At 35.9% G+C, this 16,205-nt stretch overlaps 3 protein-coding genes across 8 annotated transcripts in view; 1 reads left to right on the top strand and 2 right to left on the bottom strand.

Annotated features, from left to right (window-relative positions):
• Adcy2 (adenylate cyclase type 2 Ac76E) overlaps positions 1 to 16,205 on the top strand; it is a 605,017-nt gene that overhangs the window by 325,786 nt on the left and 263,026 nt on the right. The gene's annotated exons all lie outside the window — the stretch shown is intronic.
• LOC135848158 (uncharacterized) lies at positions 1,236 to 3,182 on the bottom strand. Its single transcript, XM_065367961.1, has 8 exons — positions 3,079 to 3,182; positions 2,807 to 2,968; positions 2,455 to 2,656; positions 2,306 to 2,382; positions 2,158 to 2,221; positions 1,871 to 2,059; positions 1,599 to 1,780; positions 1,236 to 1,515 (listed from the first exon to the last, which is right to left on the bottom strand). Exons 1-8 carry the CDS (start codon positions 3,136 to 3,138, stop codon positions 1,336 to 1,338), a joined length of 1,116 nt encoding a protein of 371 aa, XP_065224033.1. The 5' UTR covers positions 3,139 to 3,182; the 3' UTR covers positions 1,236 to 1,335.
• LOC135848240 (uncharacterized) lies at positions 4,889 to 7,087 on the bottom strand. 2 transcript variants are annotated; one of them, XR_010559337.1, is made up of 7 exons: positions 6,988 to 7,081; positions 6,647 to 6,808; positions 6,146 to 6,494; positions 5,997 to 6,069; positions 5,734 to 5,923; positions 5,469 to 5,650; positions 4,889 to 5,373 (listed from the first exon to the last, which is right to left on the bottom strand). XR_010559337.1 is itself a non-coding variant. In XM_065368077.1 (7 exons), the coding sequence occupies exons 5-7, from the start codon at positions 5,756 to 5,758 to the stop codon at positions 5,194 to 5,196; spliced, it is 387 nt and encodes a 128-aa protein (XP_065224149.1). In that variant the 5' UTR covers positions 5,759 to 5,923; positions 5,997 to 6,069; positions 6,146 to 6,494; positions 6,647 to 6,808; positions 6,988 to 7,087; the 3' UTR covers positions 4,889 to 5,193. The 2 variants fall into 2 exon arrangements, 1 of the variants encoding a protein (XP_065224149.1); XM_065368077.1 differs by having other exon boundaries at positions 6,988 to 7,087.

Raw genomic sequence — 16,205 nt, 5'->3', positions numbered from 1 at the left:
AGTAACGTGAATTGGAAAATTGACATGTTGTTTGAAATATGGGTATAGTTGGGCAACTATTATTTTATGCTGAAATTTATCATCTTGATACATAACTCAAACATATTTGCAGGCTGGGATAGAACTTCATTCAGCGACATGTTTCAATTTTCATTTTTTTTTTTTTTTTTTTTTTTCAATAAAGAAGGGATGCAAAAGTATATCACCAGCTAAAATTTCAGCTGCTTAAATGCATTTTTCGATTTTTTTTGTGAATTTTTGAAAATCAAAGGGTCAAAAATTAGAAAAAATTGTAGCAAGATTGGTGTAGTGTAGATAAATAAAGTTAGGAAAGAAAAGAGTTCCTCTCGGCTAAAAGGAGCAAGCAAGTTCCTCAAGGTAGGTTTCCTTTGGCAGTATAATTATGTATTTGCTCGAGATCGGTGCTTGCTGGTGACCCATTTGATCGATCACTCATTTTCCCCCAAAATCAGTGTGTTCTAGTTCGGAACCATATTATTTTTATCCGATGATTTCGTAATTTTAAAATTTAAAAATTCACGCGTCTTTGTGTATCGTGAAAATCTGAAATCCAGTTATTTTAATTTTTAGGAAATACGAAATTTTGATTTTTTGAATAAACATAGCGATGATTTTATAATCATTGAATTGATTTCAAATTGATGAAAACGTATATGTACTATTACTTCAATGTAAAAATTACAGTCCAAACAAAAAAATAATGATATGTAAAAATCAATCTGGGCGGAGGGGGAAATATTTTAGGAGGTAGGTAGTGATTTTTTTCGGAAACGTAACTTGTGATTTCCGGTCAAAAATTCCTGTAGACATCCTGTCGTTTGAATTTGAAGAATTCATTCAAAATCATATCTCCAATGAAATAATCACGAGAAAATTCTAATCTAAATTTCGAAAAATTGAATTCTACCTCGCTCCCTCCTTCGTTGTCCCTCAATTGGTGGCGAGAGAGGGATGGGATTGAAATTTTTATTGCTAGAAATGTTGGCAAGCTTTATATGTAAGTACAACTTTGCTTCAAATAATGTTCAACAGATGGCTCAGGTGGAGAGATAGCTTAGCTACTTCTTTAAAATCGTAGAGGGACCTTCCCCAGATGGGTAACGATTTAGTCATAAAGTAGTATTTAACTTTTCTGATCACACAGAATTTCCCTATTAAGTTCTCGACCAATTCTTGGCACTGTTCATGGGTGAAAAATGCATATTTTTCTCAAGATGAGTAGGATAAAATTTGATTCAAATCTTGAAACAATGTAAAATAAGCTATTTTAGATAAATATTTTTAATCCATCAATTAACTAATTTCACTGATGTTTTAATCGTCGGCATGAGCAGGAGTGTAGTGCTGGTCGGCGTCTGCTGACGGTCCATGTAAGTGCGAGAATGATGGTTCTGGAGCCGGAGGGGGTGGAGGTTTCTGTCGATCTTGTAATGAAGCCGGATCTACCAAATTTGTCAGCATGTCTTTGAATACTGGGTCTTGAATGTTGCATTTCTGGAACAAAAATGTATTAACTTATGTCTTATATTCTACGGGTTAGTTGGAATATAAATTCACTGTGATGGCTAGAAAATTACCGCGATGTAATCTTTCAAAGTAACATTTTGATAAAGCCCTTGAAAGGCTGTATCGATTGATTTCATCGGATCGCCTCGCCGAGTCGACAGGATTATTATCCAAATAGCCCAATTATCTCGACCGTCGCAATAATCGTGAAGTTTCTGAGCTAAATATTGATCTTGATTCTGAATGTAATTAACTGTAGAATATTCGATGGTTGGTGATTATTTTTAACCTAAGGGGGGAGGGTGGATATTGTTGAATTTTTGTTTGCAGATGTGTTACCTACCTAAAGAGGTGTATAAGTCAACCAGGTCGTGATTTTTAATGTGATTTTTAATATCATCTAGAAGATTGGCTGGACCATCCGGCATCCCTGTTCCGTAACATTTTATCGAGCAATTACTATCTTCGTAAGATTGCTTCATCAGAACGAATTCCAAGTCATCTCTCTTTTTATCATTCCACGACGATCGCTCTGCAACGAATAGGTGCATAAGTTTCGCACGCCATTATATCATTTTTTGTTTTATCTAATGTTCTATAATTTGCAACAAAAGATGCCGGTGCTCGTACCATTCTGTAATTGTTGGCCGTTTGTGCAACATATATTGATGGTACTTTCTGGCGTATCTTCTCGCTTATTTCCACGTAAAAAAAATTACTAATTTGAACAAAAGGAATTCTCTTAAAAAGTAAATGGGTTTCAATAAGGTCTGCTTACTTGTGCCCAAACTCTTAACGCATTTTTAAAAGGTGCTCTGTTGGTGCTACAAATATCGTCGAAGGTGTAGTAGTGTTCTATCGTTCATTTCACGTGAATTTAGTCATATGAAAAATTTCGAAGCGAGGCACATTAAAGTTGATACTCACGTTTGTCGTGAATATCTTTGAATGTAGTTTTAGCGTCGACTTGTATGAATACCATGATGATGAAAGTTTCGTCTCTTCGAGCCAGATATTCCCCAATGTACATGCTGAAGACAGTCATCGAATCGTTGACCAAGGCGAAAATCAAATCATCGTATGGATTGGAACTCTGCAAAGGGACGTACTTCGGATCCACCAAAGGTTTCTGGATTTTGGGGGTATAAAAAGTGCTATTATCAAACATTTTGTTATGATCAATTATTTGAATTCTTTGAAGTCTACAAATTTCATTTTGTGAAAGTGAAGGTAATTTCCATCTGCTTTTATTTTGTATCTACTAATTACTCGTACTTACACCTCCATTTATTGAACCGACTGCTTTGTTTATAGAGTCGCATTCTTCTTGGGTTCTGAATGGCAATATTTTTGCCACGATTTCGTGATCGAAGTTCGAATCCACTATGGTTTTCGCATCTGTCTGCGAATTCTTTGAATCGGAAGGCACGCAGTTTTTTACCTGCAATGATATGCAAAGTTTATTGGAATGAAGTCGTGAACGAATTTTATCAGCATTCGTTTATGAAGACTGATTAAAACTGAATTAAAATTTGATTTGGGTAAACTTACTTCTTTGGCTATACAAAATATTATGGAAAATATTGCAACATATTGAAAAATTGAGGCCATTTTGTTCGCAGAATTGGATTTCAAATTCCCTTAAAACACTTTAGCTGATGAAATCGTTGATTTTTAACGAGATCTGCTCGTGTTTTTGCTGTCAATTTTTAAATTATTGTGTTTGTTTTATCTCTTGAAAACAAATAATTAACGCGAGTGATTAATATTTGGACGTTGTGACGTGGATTCAAAAATTGATATGTTATTTGAAATCATTATAATCAATTATTTCATGTTGAAATTCGTTATCATGATACGAAGCAAATGAGCAAATTGGAAAGAGCTGTGAGAGGGAGATGCAAAGGGTATAGTGCACTTGTGTAGGTACTTTGAACACACATTTTCGAGCTCCAAATTACTTCAGTGTGACTTAGAAAGCTGAAATACAGGAATTGTTCTATTTTTCACCCACCAAATCGATTAAAAACGGTTTCGAACCGTTTTGAGTAGTTCTGGAACCTCCAGTTGATTTTTGAAACTTGTAAAATGAGCTGAGTCGACTAGAGGCGGTTTTAAGTCATTTTGGAGCCTTCAGCAGCGCTGGGGCCGTCGAGAGCCAATGCAGGTGGCCCCATGTCTAGGGACGAACCTATTTAGAGGTTTTTGAAGAGGTTAAGGAGGGGAGAGAGCCCGACTGAAAATTTGTCGACAGATATTAGGAAAAAAATACGAATTTTGCCGACTAATAATATCACATTCATAAGTATGACTCGTAAAAATTTTAATTTTCTAATTTGGATTTTTGAGGGCCCAAAATGTAAATTTTTTTCATTGTAAATAAATAGGTATCTACCTAAATAAATTGATCAGAGCAAAGCAAGGGCGAAAGTTATTGAAGATAGACGATTTTTTTTGAAGATCTGTACATTTTTAGAGAACTAAGAACGATGTTTTTTTATGCAAAGGAGTTTGGGCTTTTAAAATTTTATAATTTGAAAGAACTTTTTTTAAGATATCAAGGCCAAAGGGAAGGTAAAGCTTTTGAAAATTTTCATTTTGAGTGGCATAAAAGCAATGCCTTTTTTGCGAGAAGTTTATTTTTTTTACTTTGAAACTTTATAAGTTAGACATTTTTTTTTTTTTAGAAATTTCAACTTTGAAAAAGAAAAGAAAGCAGGCCCGAATGAAGCGAGTGTGAAAACTTTCAAAAATTGTGTTTTGAGAAGTGAAAAGACAGGTTTTTGTTTCATCATAGGCCTTTCTTTTGCGGGGCCCTCCAGAAAGCGCGAACCTGAGGCAATCTGCCCCTTTTGTCCCCCCCTCTCGACAACCCTGCTTTTTAGCGACTTTTTGGAAGCTTTAGTTTTCCAGAAAACGCCATAAAATATGTCTTATCAACTTTGGCACGTGTTTGTTCGAGACTGGTGCTTGTTGATGACTCATTTGACCGATCACTCATCATTTTTCCACAATCAGTGTGTTCCTGTTTAGAACCATATTTTTATCCGGCGATTTCATTAATTGAAAGTATAAAAAAATTACCGTACCGTCGACGTTTGGCGTAGAAAGCTGAAATTCAGTTATTTTAATGTTTAGAACATACAAAATGTTAATTTGTTCTAGATTGAATTTGAAAAATTCATTTGAAATTACCCCCTCCCCCCAGTGAAGTCATTACAAGAAAATTTTTAATTAAATTTTGAGAAATTGAATCCTACATCACTATCAAAAAATGTGTTCTTCGTTGTCCAATGTCCCTCCTTTTTCCTTGTCTCTCTGTCCCCCCTCCTTCGTTGTTCCTCAATTGCGGAAGCGAGAATGGGATCGGATTGAATTTTTTATTACTAGAAATATTCGCAAGCTTTCAAAGTACAACTTTTCTTTAAAAATATTCCACAGAGGGCTCAGGTGGAGAGATAGCTACTTCTTTTGAAATGGCAGAGGGAACCTTTCTCAGATCACGATTCACATAATTATTCTAGTGTTCATGGATAAAACATGTATGTTTTCTCCAAGATAGGTAGGATAAATTGATCCAATTCTTGAAGCAATGTACATAAAATAAACGACTACCTATAGATACACATATTTTTAATCCATCAATTAACTAATTTCACTGATGTTTTAATCGTCGGCATGAGCAGGAGTGTAGTGCTGGTCGGCATCTGCTGACGGTCCATGTAAGTGCGAGAATGACGGTTCCGGAGCAGGAGGGGGTGGAGGTTTCTGTCGATCTTGTAACGAAGCCGGGTCTACCAAAGTTGTCAGCATGTCTTTGAATACTGGGTCTTGAATGTTGCATTTCTGGAACAAAAGTGTATTCATTCATGTACATATGTACCTACTTATATTCTTGGTTAGGCTGAAATACGAATTCACTGTGATGGCTAGAAAATTACCGCGATGTAATCTTTCAAAGTAACATTTTGATAAAGCCCTTGAAAGGCTGTATCGATTGATTTCATCGGATCGCCTCGCCGAGTCGACAGGATTATTATCCAAATAGCCCAATTATCTCGACCGTCGCAATAATCGTGAAGTTTCTGAGCTAAATATTGATCTTGATTCTGAATGTAATTAACTGTAGAAAATATTCGATGGTTGGTGATTGTTTTGAACCGTTGGAGGAGGGAGAGGGAGATTGTTGAATTTTTGAGACATTACCCAAAGAAGTGTACAAATCAGCCATGGTCGTGATTTTTAATGTGATTTTTTATATCATCCAGGAGATTGGCTGGTTCCTCCGGCATCCCTGTTCCGTAACATTGTATCGAGCATTTACTATCTTTGTAGGATTGCTTCATCAGAACGAATTCCAAATCATCTCTCTTTTTATCATCCCACGATGATCGCTCTGAAATAAATAGATGCATACATTTTGCAAGCCATTATTGCTACAATTTGCAATGAATGTCTGGTGCTCGTACCATTCTGTAAGTTTTGGCCTTTCACGCAGCACATATTGATGGCACATTGTGGCGTATCGTCTTGCCTATTTCCCTACGAAAAAATTACTAATTTGATAGAAAGAAATTCTCTTAAAAAGTATGTAAATGGGTTTCAGTGGTTTGCTTACTTCTGCCCAAACTCTTAACGTGTTTTTTAAAGGTGCTCTGTTGATGCTACGAATATCGTCGAAGGCGAAGGAGTGTTCTATCGTTTATTTCACGTAAAAGTCAGATGAAAAATTTCGAAGCGAGGCACGTTGATAGTTGATACTCACGTTTGTCGTAAACATCTTTGAATTTCGTTTTATCGTCGACTTGTACGAATACCATGATGATGAATGTTTCGTCTCTTCGAGCCAGATATTCCCCCATATACATAATGAAGACAGTCATCGAATCGTTGATCAAGGCGAAAATCAAATCATCGTATGGATTGGAACTCTGCAAAGGGATGTATTTTGGATCTACTAAAGGTTTCTGGAATTTGAAAAAAAAAACCATCTCTTATTAAATATTTTGTTGCGGTCAATTTTTTGAATTTTTTGAAGTCTACGAATTTAGTTTTTTTGAAAGTGGGAAGGTAATTTTTCCATCTGTTTTTATTTTGTATCTACTAATTATCAACTTACGCCTCCATTTATCGAAGCAACAGCTTTGTTGATAGAGTCGCATTCTTCTTGGGTTCTGAATGGCAATATTTTTGCAACGATTTTATGATCAAAGTTCGAATCCACTATGGCTTTTGCATCTGTCTGCGGATTCTTTGAATCGACAGGCGCACTGTTTTTTACCTGCAACGATATACAAATTTTATTGAGATGAAATGATGGATTTTCGTCAACATTAGTTAAATTTTGAGTATTATTTCTAGAATAATCTTCGATTACCGGTGTCGAGAAATGTATTATAAAATGAAACGTGTATAAAGACACATTGAAACAGAATTAAAATTTGATATGGATAAACTTACTTCTTTGGCAATGCATAATATGAAAAATATTGCAACATATTGAAATATTGAGCTCATTTTGTTCGCAGGATTGATTTCAAGTTCCTTTAAAACACTTCGGCTGATAAAATCGTTAATTTTTAACGAGATCTGCTCGCGTTTTTGCTGTCAATTTTTTAATTATTGTGTTTGTTTTATCTCTTGTGAAAACAAAATAACTAACGCGAGTGATTAATATTTGGACGTTGTGACGTGGATTGAAAAATTGATATGTTGTTTAAAATCATTATAATTAATTATTTCATGTTGAAATTCGTTGTCATGATACGAAACATAGTATGTGCAAACTGGGTGATCTCGCCTTGCTCCAAACAGAAGCGTGATGAAGTGATTTGTCGTTTGGGGAGGGGGTGAGCGCGACCTTTCCTCAATTTTTTCGCCAGATTTTCTCAATTTTTCAACTCACCCCCCCCCTTCCTTACAAATTTTTTCAGATAATTAAATGAATATTTTATACAAAAAAAAATTTATTTTCCTATCGATTCAGTTGTGGTTCCTTTCTCAAATTAATTCGCGCAGCAGAATGAATATCTGTGCGAGTGAGATGAAGGCAAAAATGGTGAGAAATTGATCATTTGAAGCGCAAAATAGGTAACATTTTATGGATCCAGTAAGTTGATTTTCACGACTTCAACATTTTCAAATTTCGACAATAGTTTCAGGAATTTATAATATTTTTAAGAACAGGAATTTAGGTCTGAACGAAGCAAGGACAAAAGCTTTCGAAAATTAATGATTCTTCAGAAGTGATACAACATTACTTATCTATTTCTGACGCGAGAAGTCAATTTTTCTACCTCCTGCTAACTTTGGTCAGAGAAGAGAAAATAAAAATGATCTAGCCTGCATAAAGCGAGGTCAAAGCGAGGGGAAAGGCTCACAAAAATTCGCAATTCTTCATTTTTTTCATGAGAAAATTTAACAACGTTTTTAAAAAGAACCAATTTTGGTAAAAATTAGAAATCGTTTACGAATTTTTGATGAAAAATCGGACTTTTTGGTGTTTTAGCAAAAGTTGGGACTTTCGGGCAATTTTGACTGGAACGAAGAGATACCTTCTTTGGGAAAATGGTATTTTTCCACCTACATGTGACGACTAAATTGATATAAATGCAAAGTTATTACTAATCAATATTTCTGTTTCTTTTTGTTTCAGGTGAGTACCTACCTACTGGTGTTATAGTATTTTTGATTAAATCGAGCTTCTATTGGTAAGTGTTTTTCGTCATTTTTTGATTTTTGACGAGTGATATTCTTCATTTAAAATAAAATCAAAATTTGATAAAATTGAAGTTGAAAGCTGAAATTTGAGTTTTTGATCTCTCAAAGCGATTGTTGGTAATTTTCAAGGCGTTCGGGAGCCTTTAGCGGATTTGTGTATTTTCTATAACTATAGCTTTAGGAAAATCGTCGTGAAAATAAGTCATAAACTTTTATTTTTACTACAATAAGTACCTATAACAAAAGTGTGTGGTTTTTGATGGCAAATGGTATTTAAAGCACATTTGGGGGATTTCGAGCTACTGTACCTGTATCTCAGTCGTCCTCGTCGGAAGGAGAAGGCGGTGAGATTTTATGCTTCGATTCTGAATCGTCGTCAGAAGACAGAGCCGGTGGGATGTACTGCGGTTCTGAATCATCAGCAGAAGGAGGTGGTGGGGTTTGTCGCTTCGGTTCTGATGATGAGTCCACAAGTACAGTTAACATGTCTTTGAATTGAGCATCTTGAATGTTGCATGTCTTGAAAATAGATAGATAGCGCAAATACGTAATTAATGAATCGTGTGGTTGAAAAATGGCTTATCCATATGCGCATTGTCTATAGCAGCCGTACCTTAATATGATCTTTCAAAGTAACGTTGTATTGACCTTTAAAAGCCTCGTCAATCTTGTTCATTGCCTCTCCTCGTCGTGTAGTCAGAATGATTATCCACATGCTCCAATTATTTAGATTATCGTTGCAATAATCATGAAGTACTTGAGCTAAATACACGTCTCCGTTTTGAACATAACGAACTACATATTGGGAGGAAAAAAATCATCATTTAATGTCTGAATTTCGTCGTATTGAGTGTTGTATAAACATTTTGAAGCCATTTTTTACCCAATGATGTGTACAAGTCGACAAGATCGTGATTCTTAATGCCTGTGGTGATATCTTTTATAAAATCAGCTTTTGGTTGATCGCCATATAGTGTACCGTAACAGTGTATGGAGCTTCGGCTGTCTTCGAATGACTCTTTCATTAAAACGTATTCCAACTGGTCCCTCGATTTCTTATTCCAGTGTGTTTGTTCTGCAAGAAAACTCTCTTGTAGGTAATATACCATAGAAAGACTGATTGCGAAACTCCCAATGTCAAAACGTAAGTAAAAAAATTGATCGCGTTCTTGGAAAGAAAATTTGTCGTGTAAAATTTTGGTGGAACCACTTTTTCAACATGTTTTGATTTATTTTTTCAAATTTTTAAAATATACTTACTTACACGTTGGCTGGATTTCTTTTTTAAAAAACACCATAATCGACGTTTCTATGGAGAAAATTTTCAAAACAGATTTTTTCAATATCTACCCCACCCAGTAAGTAAGAAAGCCGCAATCAGTTTGGTCCCAGCCCCCTCAGGGGGCGGGTGGGGGACTTCCATTATTTTCACATTGTCTCGAGGTACTCAAATTCAGCTGCCCATTCCTCCAAAACTATGAGACTTTGATCAAAACTGATTTCACAGTTCGAAAGGGCATTGAATTTTGAACTTTTCAAGTATTTTGAAATTTTCAAGAGTTGAAAGTTGAACTTTCAAATTGAAAGTTCAAATTTCAAAATGGCGCTGTAAGTGGGAGCTACCATTTAAAATTTTGAAAAAAATGTCCATAGATGTACCGTTTGATGCTTTTTCGAAATATTCAAGTTTCGAGATGGGATCTCTTGATGAAGGGGGAGCACCCCCAACCCCAATTTTGGGCGAAACTTTCGAAAGAATATCTGGGGCATGTGATATATCGAATTGTACGTTTTCGGTGACGCTGAACACGAATATGACGTCAGATTTTTGATAGGACCCTATCCACGACCCCCAGCACCTCCTCAAAGGGGGTAAAAGTTCAAAAAAGCGTTTTGTTCGTGTGACACATGGAATAGTATGTTTTTGGTGACGCTGAACACGAATATGACGTCAGATTTGTGATTGGACCCGTCCACGGTCCCCAGCACCTCTCCAAAGGTGGTGACCCCCCCAAAAAATGGTTACATTCGTGTGACACATGCAATAGTATGTTTTCGATATCGCTGAACACGAATATTGCCTTAGTTTTTCGAATCGACTTCACCCATGGCCCCCAGAACCTCCCCAAATAGGTAAAAGTAAAAAAAAATTGTTTGGGGCCGTGGATGGGGTCCAATCACAAATCTGACGTCTATTCAGCGTCACCAAAAACATACTATTTCATGTGTCGCACGTACAAAACACTTTTTTGAATTTTTACCCCCCTTGGGGAGGTGCCGGGGGCCGTGGATGGGGTCCTATCAAAAATCTGACGTCATATTCGTGTTCAGCGTTGCCGAAAACATACAATTCGATATATCACATGCCCCAGATTTTCTTTTGAAAGTTTCACCCAAAATTGGGGGTGGGGGTGCTCCCCCTCTGTCAACGAGTGCCATCTCGAAACCTAAATATTTCGAAAAAATATCAAAATTTACATCTATGGAAATTTTTTCAAAATTTTAAATGGTAGCTCCCACTTACAGCGCCATTTTAAAATTTGAACTTTCAAATTGAAAGTTCAACTTTTGACTTTTGAAAATTTAAAAATGCTTGAAAAGTTCAAAATTCAATGCCCTTTTGAACTGAGAAATCAGTTTTGATCAAAGTATCATAGTTTTGGAGGAATGGGCTGCTGAAGTTGAGTACCTCGAGACAATGTAAAAATAACAGAAGCCCCTCACCCGCCCCCTGAGGGGGCTTGGACCAAACTGATTGCGGCTTTCTTACTTACTGGGTGGGTAGATATTGTAAAAAAATTGAGCAAAATCGAAAGACATGACTTTCAAAATCGCCTTTTTTGGTTGAGTTGACATGGAATGACCCATGATCCAATTACCTATATAAAAAAAATCGACTCTCGCAAAATCAAATTTTCGTCACTAAATTGGAATAGAATATTTTAGCCTACTGTGAAATTCATTTTTTTGACATTGTTGATTTCTCGAACGGGCCCCTGAATTAAGTGAACACAAACCTACCATCTTGTAAATTTTGTCCGACTATACAAGTATCGCTAATGCAATCAGTTTTTGTTGGATCCCGATTCTTCTACAAATACAAACACATTACAATGACATACCTATACTGCAATGAGAAGAACAAAAAAATCGACGGTGGGTTATACTGAAAAGGAAACCTTTTAGACCATTTCTGGCTTAATAATGATTCGTTCGAGTTGTCAAGAAAAGTTTTCAAACTTTAAAAATAACCATCACAACCTAGCATTTTGGTTATAGGGATCTTATTATGTATTTGGTTCGAGATATTTCGTGATGGTGTGTTTCAAGTCAGAAGATCGAGAAGGTTTCCTTGTGAGCAATACTGGGATGATGAACTAACCTCGGACCAAACTCTAAATGCGTTTTTAAAAGGCTTCCTTTGTTTTTCACGAGCGTCGTCGAAACAGTGATCATGTTCTGTAATGTAACCAGGATATTAGTGCATCGAGAAATAGGTAGAAAGCATTGCTAGTTATGGATTTTCGTTCTATTTTATACGTTAAAGTAACACTTACGACTTTTGTAAACATCTTTGAATTTTTCTCTATCGTCGATTTGAATGTAAATCATGATAATGAATGTCTCATCTTTTCGATCCATGTATTGCCCCAGGTACATGCTGAACACGGTCATCGGTTCGTTTACCAAGGCGAATAGTAAATCTTGATATGGCGTGGTATTTGCCAAAGGCACGTACTTGGGATCTACCAAATTTTTCTGTCACAGGGTTTGTTGTTGTGTGTTTAATTGAGCACGAATTTTGGCTAGGTAATTGAGGAATACTTTGCCTAAGTATACTCACCCCTCCATTTAATGGAGCTACTGCGGTGTTTATTGCGTAGCATTCCTCCGCAGTTCTATATAGTAAAATGTCAGTAATGGTTTTTGGGTTGAACTTTGAATCCACTATTGTTTTAGCATCTTTATTCTTATCTGTATCTGTGGTACATGTATTTTTCATCTGAAAAAAAGTATATAAATATATATTTTTAATCAACCATGAGCTGTAGACTTTGTGAAAAAAAAAAGTGAGTTTCCACTGCAGTGTTTATAGATAGGTACGAATAAACACGATGATTTAAATGATTAGGGAACTGAATTTGATTGAACTTTTTAAAATGTAATTACAATGTCAAACGTATTTTTCATTATCATATTTTTTAAGCCCCAAAAGCTTGGGCTTTTCAAATTTTTATTCAAATTAAAATACTACGTTCTCACCAAGTTGAATCCAACGCACAGGAAATAAATTCGAAATAATTTTTGAAAAAACTTATGCATCTTATCAATGTGATTTTAATCGAAAAAAAAGCAATATTCTAAACTGCAGGCTGCTTATTGGATTAGCATTCCTTTTATACTCGTAGGTACGTGAATTATTGAAATGAATAATAGGTATAGGTATGGTACCTAGTGAATTATTGTGCGGTTTTATTAGTGATTTTTTTGTTCTGATACCAAATTTTCATCTGTTTATACGAAGTTTTGCGTTCAGTTTTTAACTGAATCACGTATGTAATAAATAAATATGCACAAGCTGTGTTTGTACTTCATACGATACCTACTAGGTACCTATCGATCATGATGGAAAAATTAAAACTGATTTTCGTGTTTTCGAACTGCGTGTTATTTGTCCAGATGTTCTGGCACCTATAGAGTTATTCTCGTGCGGTAAACGAGTTGTTGAAAAATGAGATGTGAACGACGAAAAGAGCAATGGATTTCAACTGGTGAGCTGAAAAATTCGATCAGATTCGGTTTTATTTTTTGTTCGCTTCTTATGAATAAAAATTGTTAAAAAATTGATTTTTTGCTTTTGCATTTTTGAAAGTCTTTCACAACTTGAAAAGTTTAAAAAAAGGCATGGTCTGAAACCCCCTGAATCAAAATTTCAGCTGCCCAGGCCAATTTTTCGAATTTTGGCGAATTTTTGAAAACTCACAATATTTAATTTTTTTTAGTAATTTATGCGCTTTTCTAAAAGAAAAAAATGTAAGTATATTGAAGTAAAAATGATGAAAGTAGTCCCAAGACAAATATCAACATCCTCGAATTGAATTTCACCATTTTCGGCCATTCATAGAGCCCCCAGAGCGATTTTCGATTTCTTCAGAATTTTCAAATCACTTACGCGTCCTTAGGAAAGGAAATTAATTTAATTAGGAAGCGAAAAATTGTGTTGTGGTTTATTCTTAATTGGCCAGTTTAACGAGTTTATCCACTACATTTGCAAGGTGGGCATATCGAGTGATGCTTCGGTTTTATCAATTTAACAAAATTTCAAATCCAAGACCTCTTTTAGGGCTCTACTGCTAATCCGATAGTGGCGCTAATTGCAACAGGTTCAGCTTAACATTGCCTTGTGGATTGTGTTGCATACCCTCGTAAAGTTAGGCATCAATATGGGTGATAATGTGTGCGGTGCCTGTGACCAAAACGTTGTAGTGGAAAAAGGTGATTACCTTATTCAATGCTCAAATTGTACAACTGTCTATCACGACAAGGACTCTAGTTGTAGTACAGTGACCAATAAATCTTGGCGTGAAAGTGGTACTACTTATCGAAAGACATGGATAGGTGTATGCTGCCGGAAAAGAAAAATGAGTAATTCGAGTAATTCAAGCACCAAGCATCAACGTCGAACAGTGGATGATGACGAGGATTGGGCGGCTAAAATGTCGAAGATTTTGGATTCAAAATTGGATCCATTTGTTAAAAAGCTGGATAAGAGAATGGATGAAATGTGCGACAACATCCAAAACAACACAGAGAGTTTGGGTTTACTTACGAGTCGTATAAAGAAGATCGAGGATAACATCACTGAAGGAGTGGTGGGAGGTGGTGCTGACTCGGAGACTTTTAAGCTGCTTCAGCAACGTGTATTCGATCTGGAATACAAGTTAGAGGCGTCAGAAAACTACTCAAGGTGTGAAAATTTGGTTTTTACTGGAATTCCAATGCAGGAAAACGAAGACCCTTTTGAAGTCGCAATAAAAGCAGCAGAAATAGTAAATGTAAAAATTGAGTGACGTGATATTGTGGATTGTCACAGGTTGCCATCATCTGGACACAATGACAGTTTTGGAAAGCTATTGCCAGGTTAAACCTACTGCTGCACGATTTGGAGGTGATGTGATAGTAAAAGTTTTCGCCAACGAACACTTAGAGCCCCATATACCTTCAAGTTGTATGGTGAGGCAAGTTAAAGTTTTGGTCCGAAGAGAGTCGAATGTAAAAATGGAATCGTGTACCTAAAGGCCACTCAAACAGCAGGGAGACAAGTAATTTACAACTTTGCGCACATCGGTAGTTTTCGTGCTGGTTTGGCTCAGTCCAATTTGGCATAAACTCTTGATTTAACCTTAACGAAAACTTATATCGGTTTATCTACTCGTTTTTTGTTTTATCTTCACTTTATTTCATTTGTGTATTGCTAATATCTATTTCAGTGAATGGTAGGGAAAATACTACATATTTTTAAATGTAGGCTCTTTATGTAAAAATTTTGATAAATTGAGGCTCCTCTGAGATAGTTCTGGGGATTATGATGTAATAATTGCCACAGAGACCTGGATTACGTTGAATGAGCTACCAAGGTACAAACTGCCTGGTTATGAAATGTATCATAAGGAAGAGCTTAATAGAAGGTCTGGAGGTGTTGCTCTTTATGTTGAGATAGGTCTGTCTTGTTTGTGATGCCATAAAAGACCTTTGGCAAGGTCTACAACCTGACAGTATCGTTGATTTTCAGCTACCACATTTCATTCTCGTTTTATTTCAATGTTTTTGGAAAAAGAATTCGACGTGTGAAGTGGTGATGACAGCCAAAAACACATGTTGTAGCTTAAACTATTGCCATATAATTCTTGCACTGGTGTGAAAAAATTCACAGAGGTACATATTGAAATCTAATATCTGAATAAAAATATTCACCTGATGTTAACCAGTCACCTTGATTGCAAGAGTCGTCTTTGTTTTTGTAAATCGACACATCTGCTCTATTACTCTGCAATAATTATGAGCGACATGATAAAAAGATTAAATTGAATTAAAAATGTGATAAACATTGAATAATATACTTAGTCAATATAGGTAAGGTACCTCCTGTTTCTTTCTGTTTTGGGTGAGTACCTATCTGATTTGATTAAATCAAGATTTTATTGGCAAGTGTTTTTGAAGTTCTTGTTTTCATAATATTTTCAGTACACATTTAAACTCGTTTGATTTTCCATTAAAAAAAATTAAAATTCGATAAAATTGAAGTTGAAAGCTGGAATTTGAGTTTTCCATCTCTCAAATGGATGGTTGGTGTTTTTGAGGTGTTCAGGAACCTCTGGAAAATTTGTTGATTCTCCAGCTTTGGAGAAATCTACATAAAATGGTCCATTAACTTTTATTTGTGCTGCATCAGGTAATACAAAAGTGTGTCGTTTTTGATTCCGAAATGCTATTTGAATTTTGAAGTACACTTGGCAGATTCCGAGTGGTCATTATGGTGGAGGAACATTTGGCCCCGATTTCGAATCATTATTAGGAGGTGAGGGTGGGGTTTGCCGCTTCGGTTCTGATGACGAGTCTACCAGTACTGTCAACATGTCTTTGAATTGAGCATCTTGAATGTTGCATGTCTTTAAAATTGATAGATAGCGCAAATTAATGAATCGTGCAGTTGAAAAATGGCTTGCCTACTGGGTACTGGCGCATAGATCTGTAACTATACCTTAATGTAATCTTTCAAGGTAGCATTGTATTGACTTTTGAAAGCCTCGTCAATCTTGTTCATCCCCTCTCCTCGTCGTGTGGTTAAAATCATTATCCACATGCTCCAATTATTTAGACTGTCGTTGCAATAATCGTGGAGTACTTGAGCTAAGTACATGTCTCCGTTTTGAACATAACGAACTATCGAGGGAAAA

This window comes from Planococcus citri, chromosome 5 (genome assembly GCF_950023065.1).
Source record: "Planococcus citri chromosome 5, ihPlaCitr1.1, whole genome shotgun sequence".
Taxonomy (NCBI): Eukaryota; Metazoa; Arthropoda; class Insecta; order Hemiptera; family Pseudococcidae; genus Planococcus; species Planococcus citri.
The sequence above is the reverse complement of the archived record's forward strand: the minus strand, read 5'-3'. Positions and strand labels throughout refer to the sequence as shown.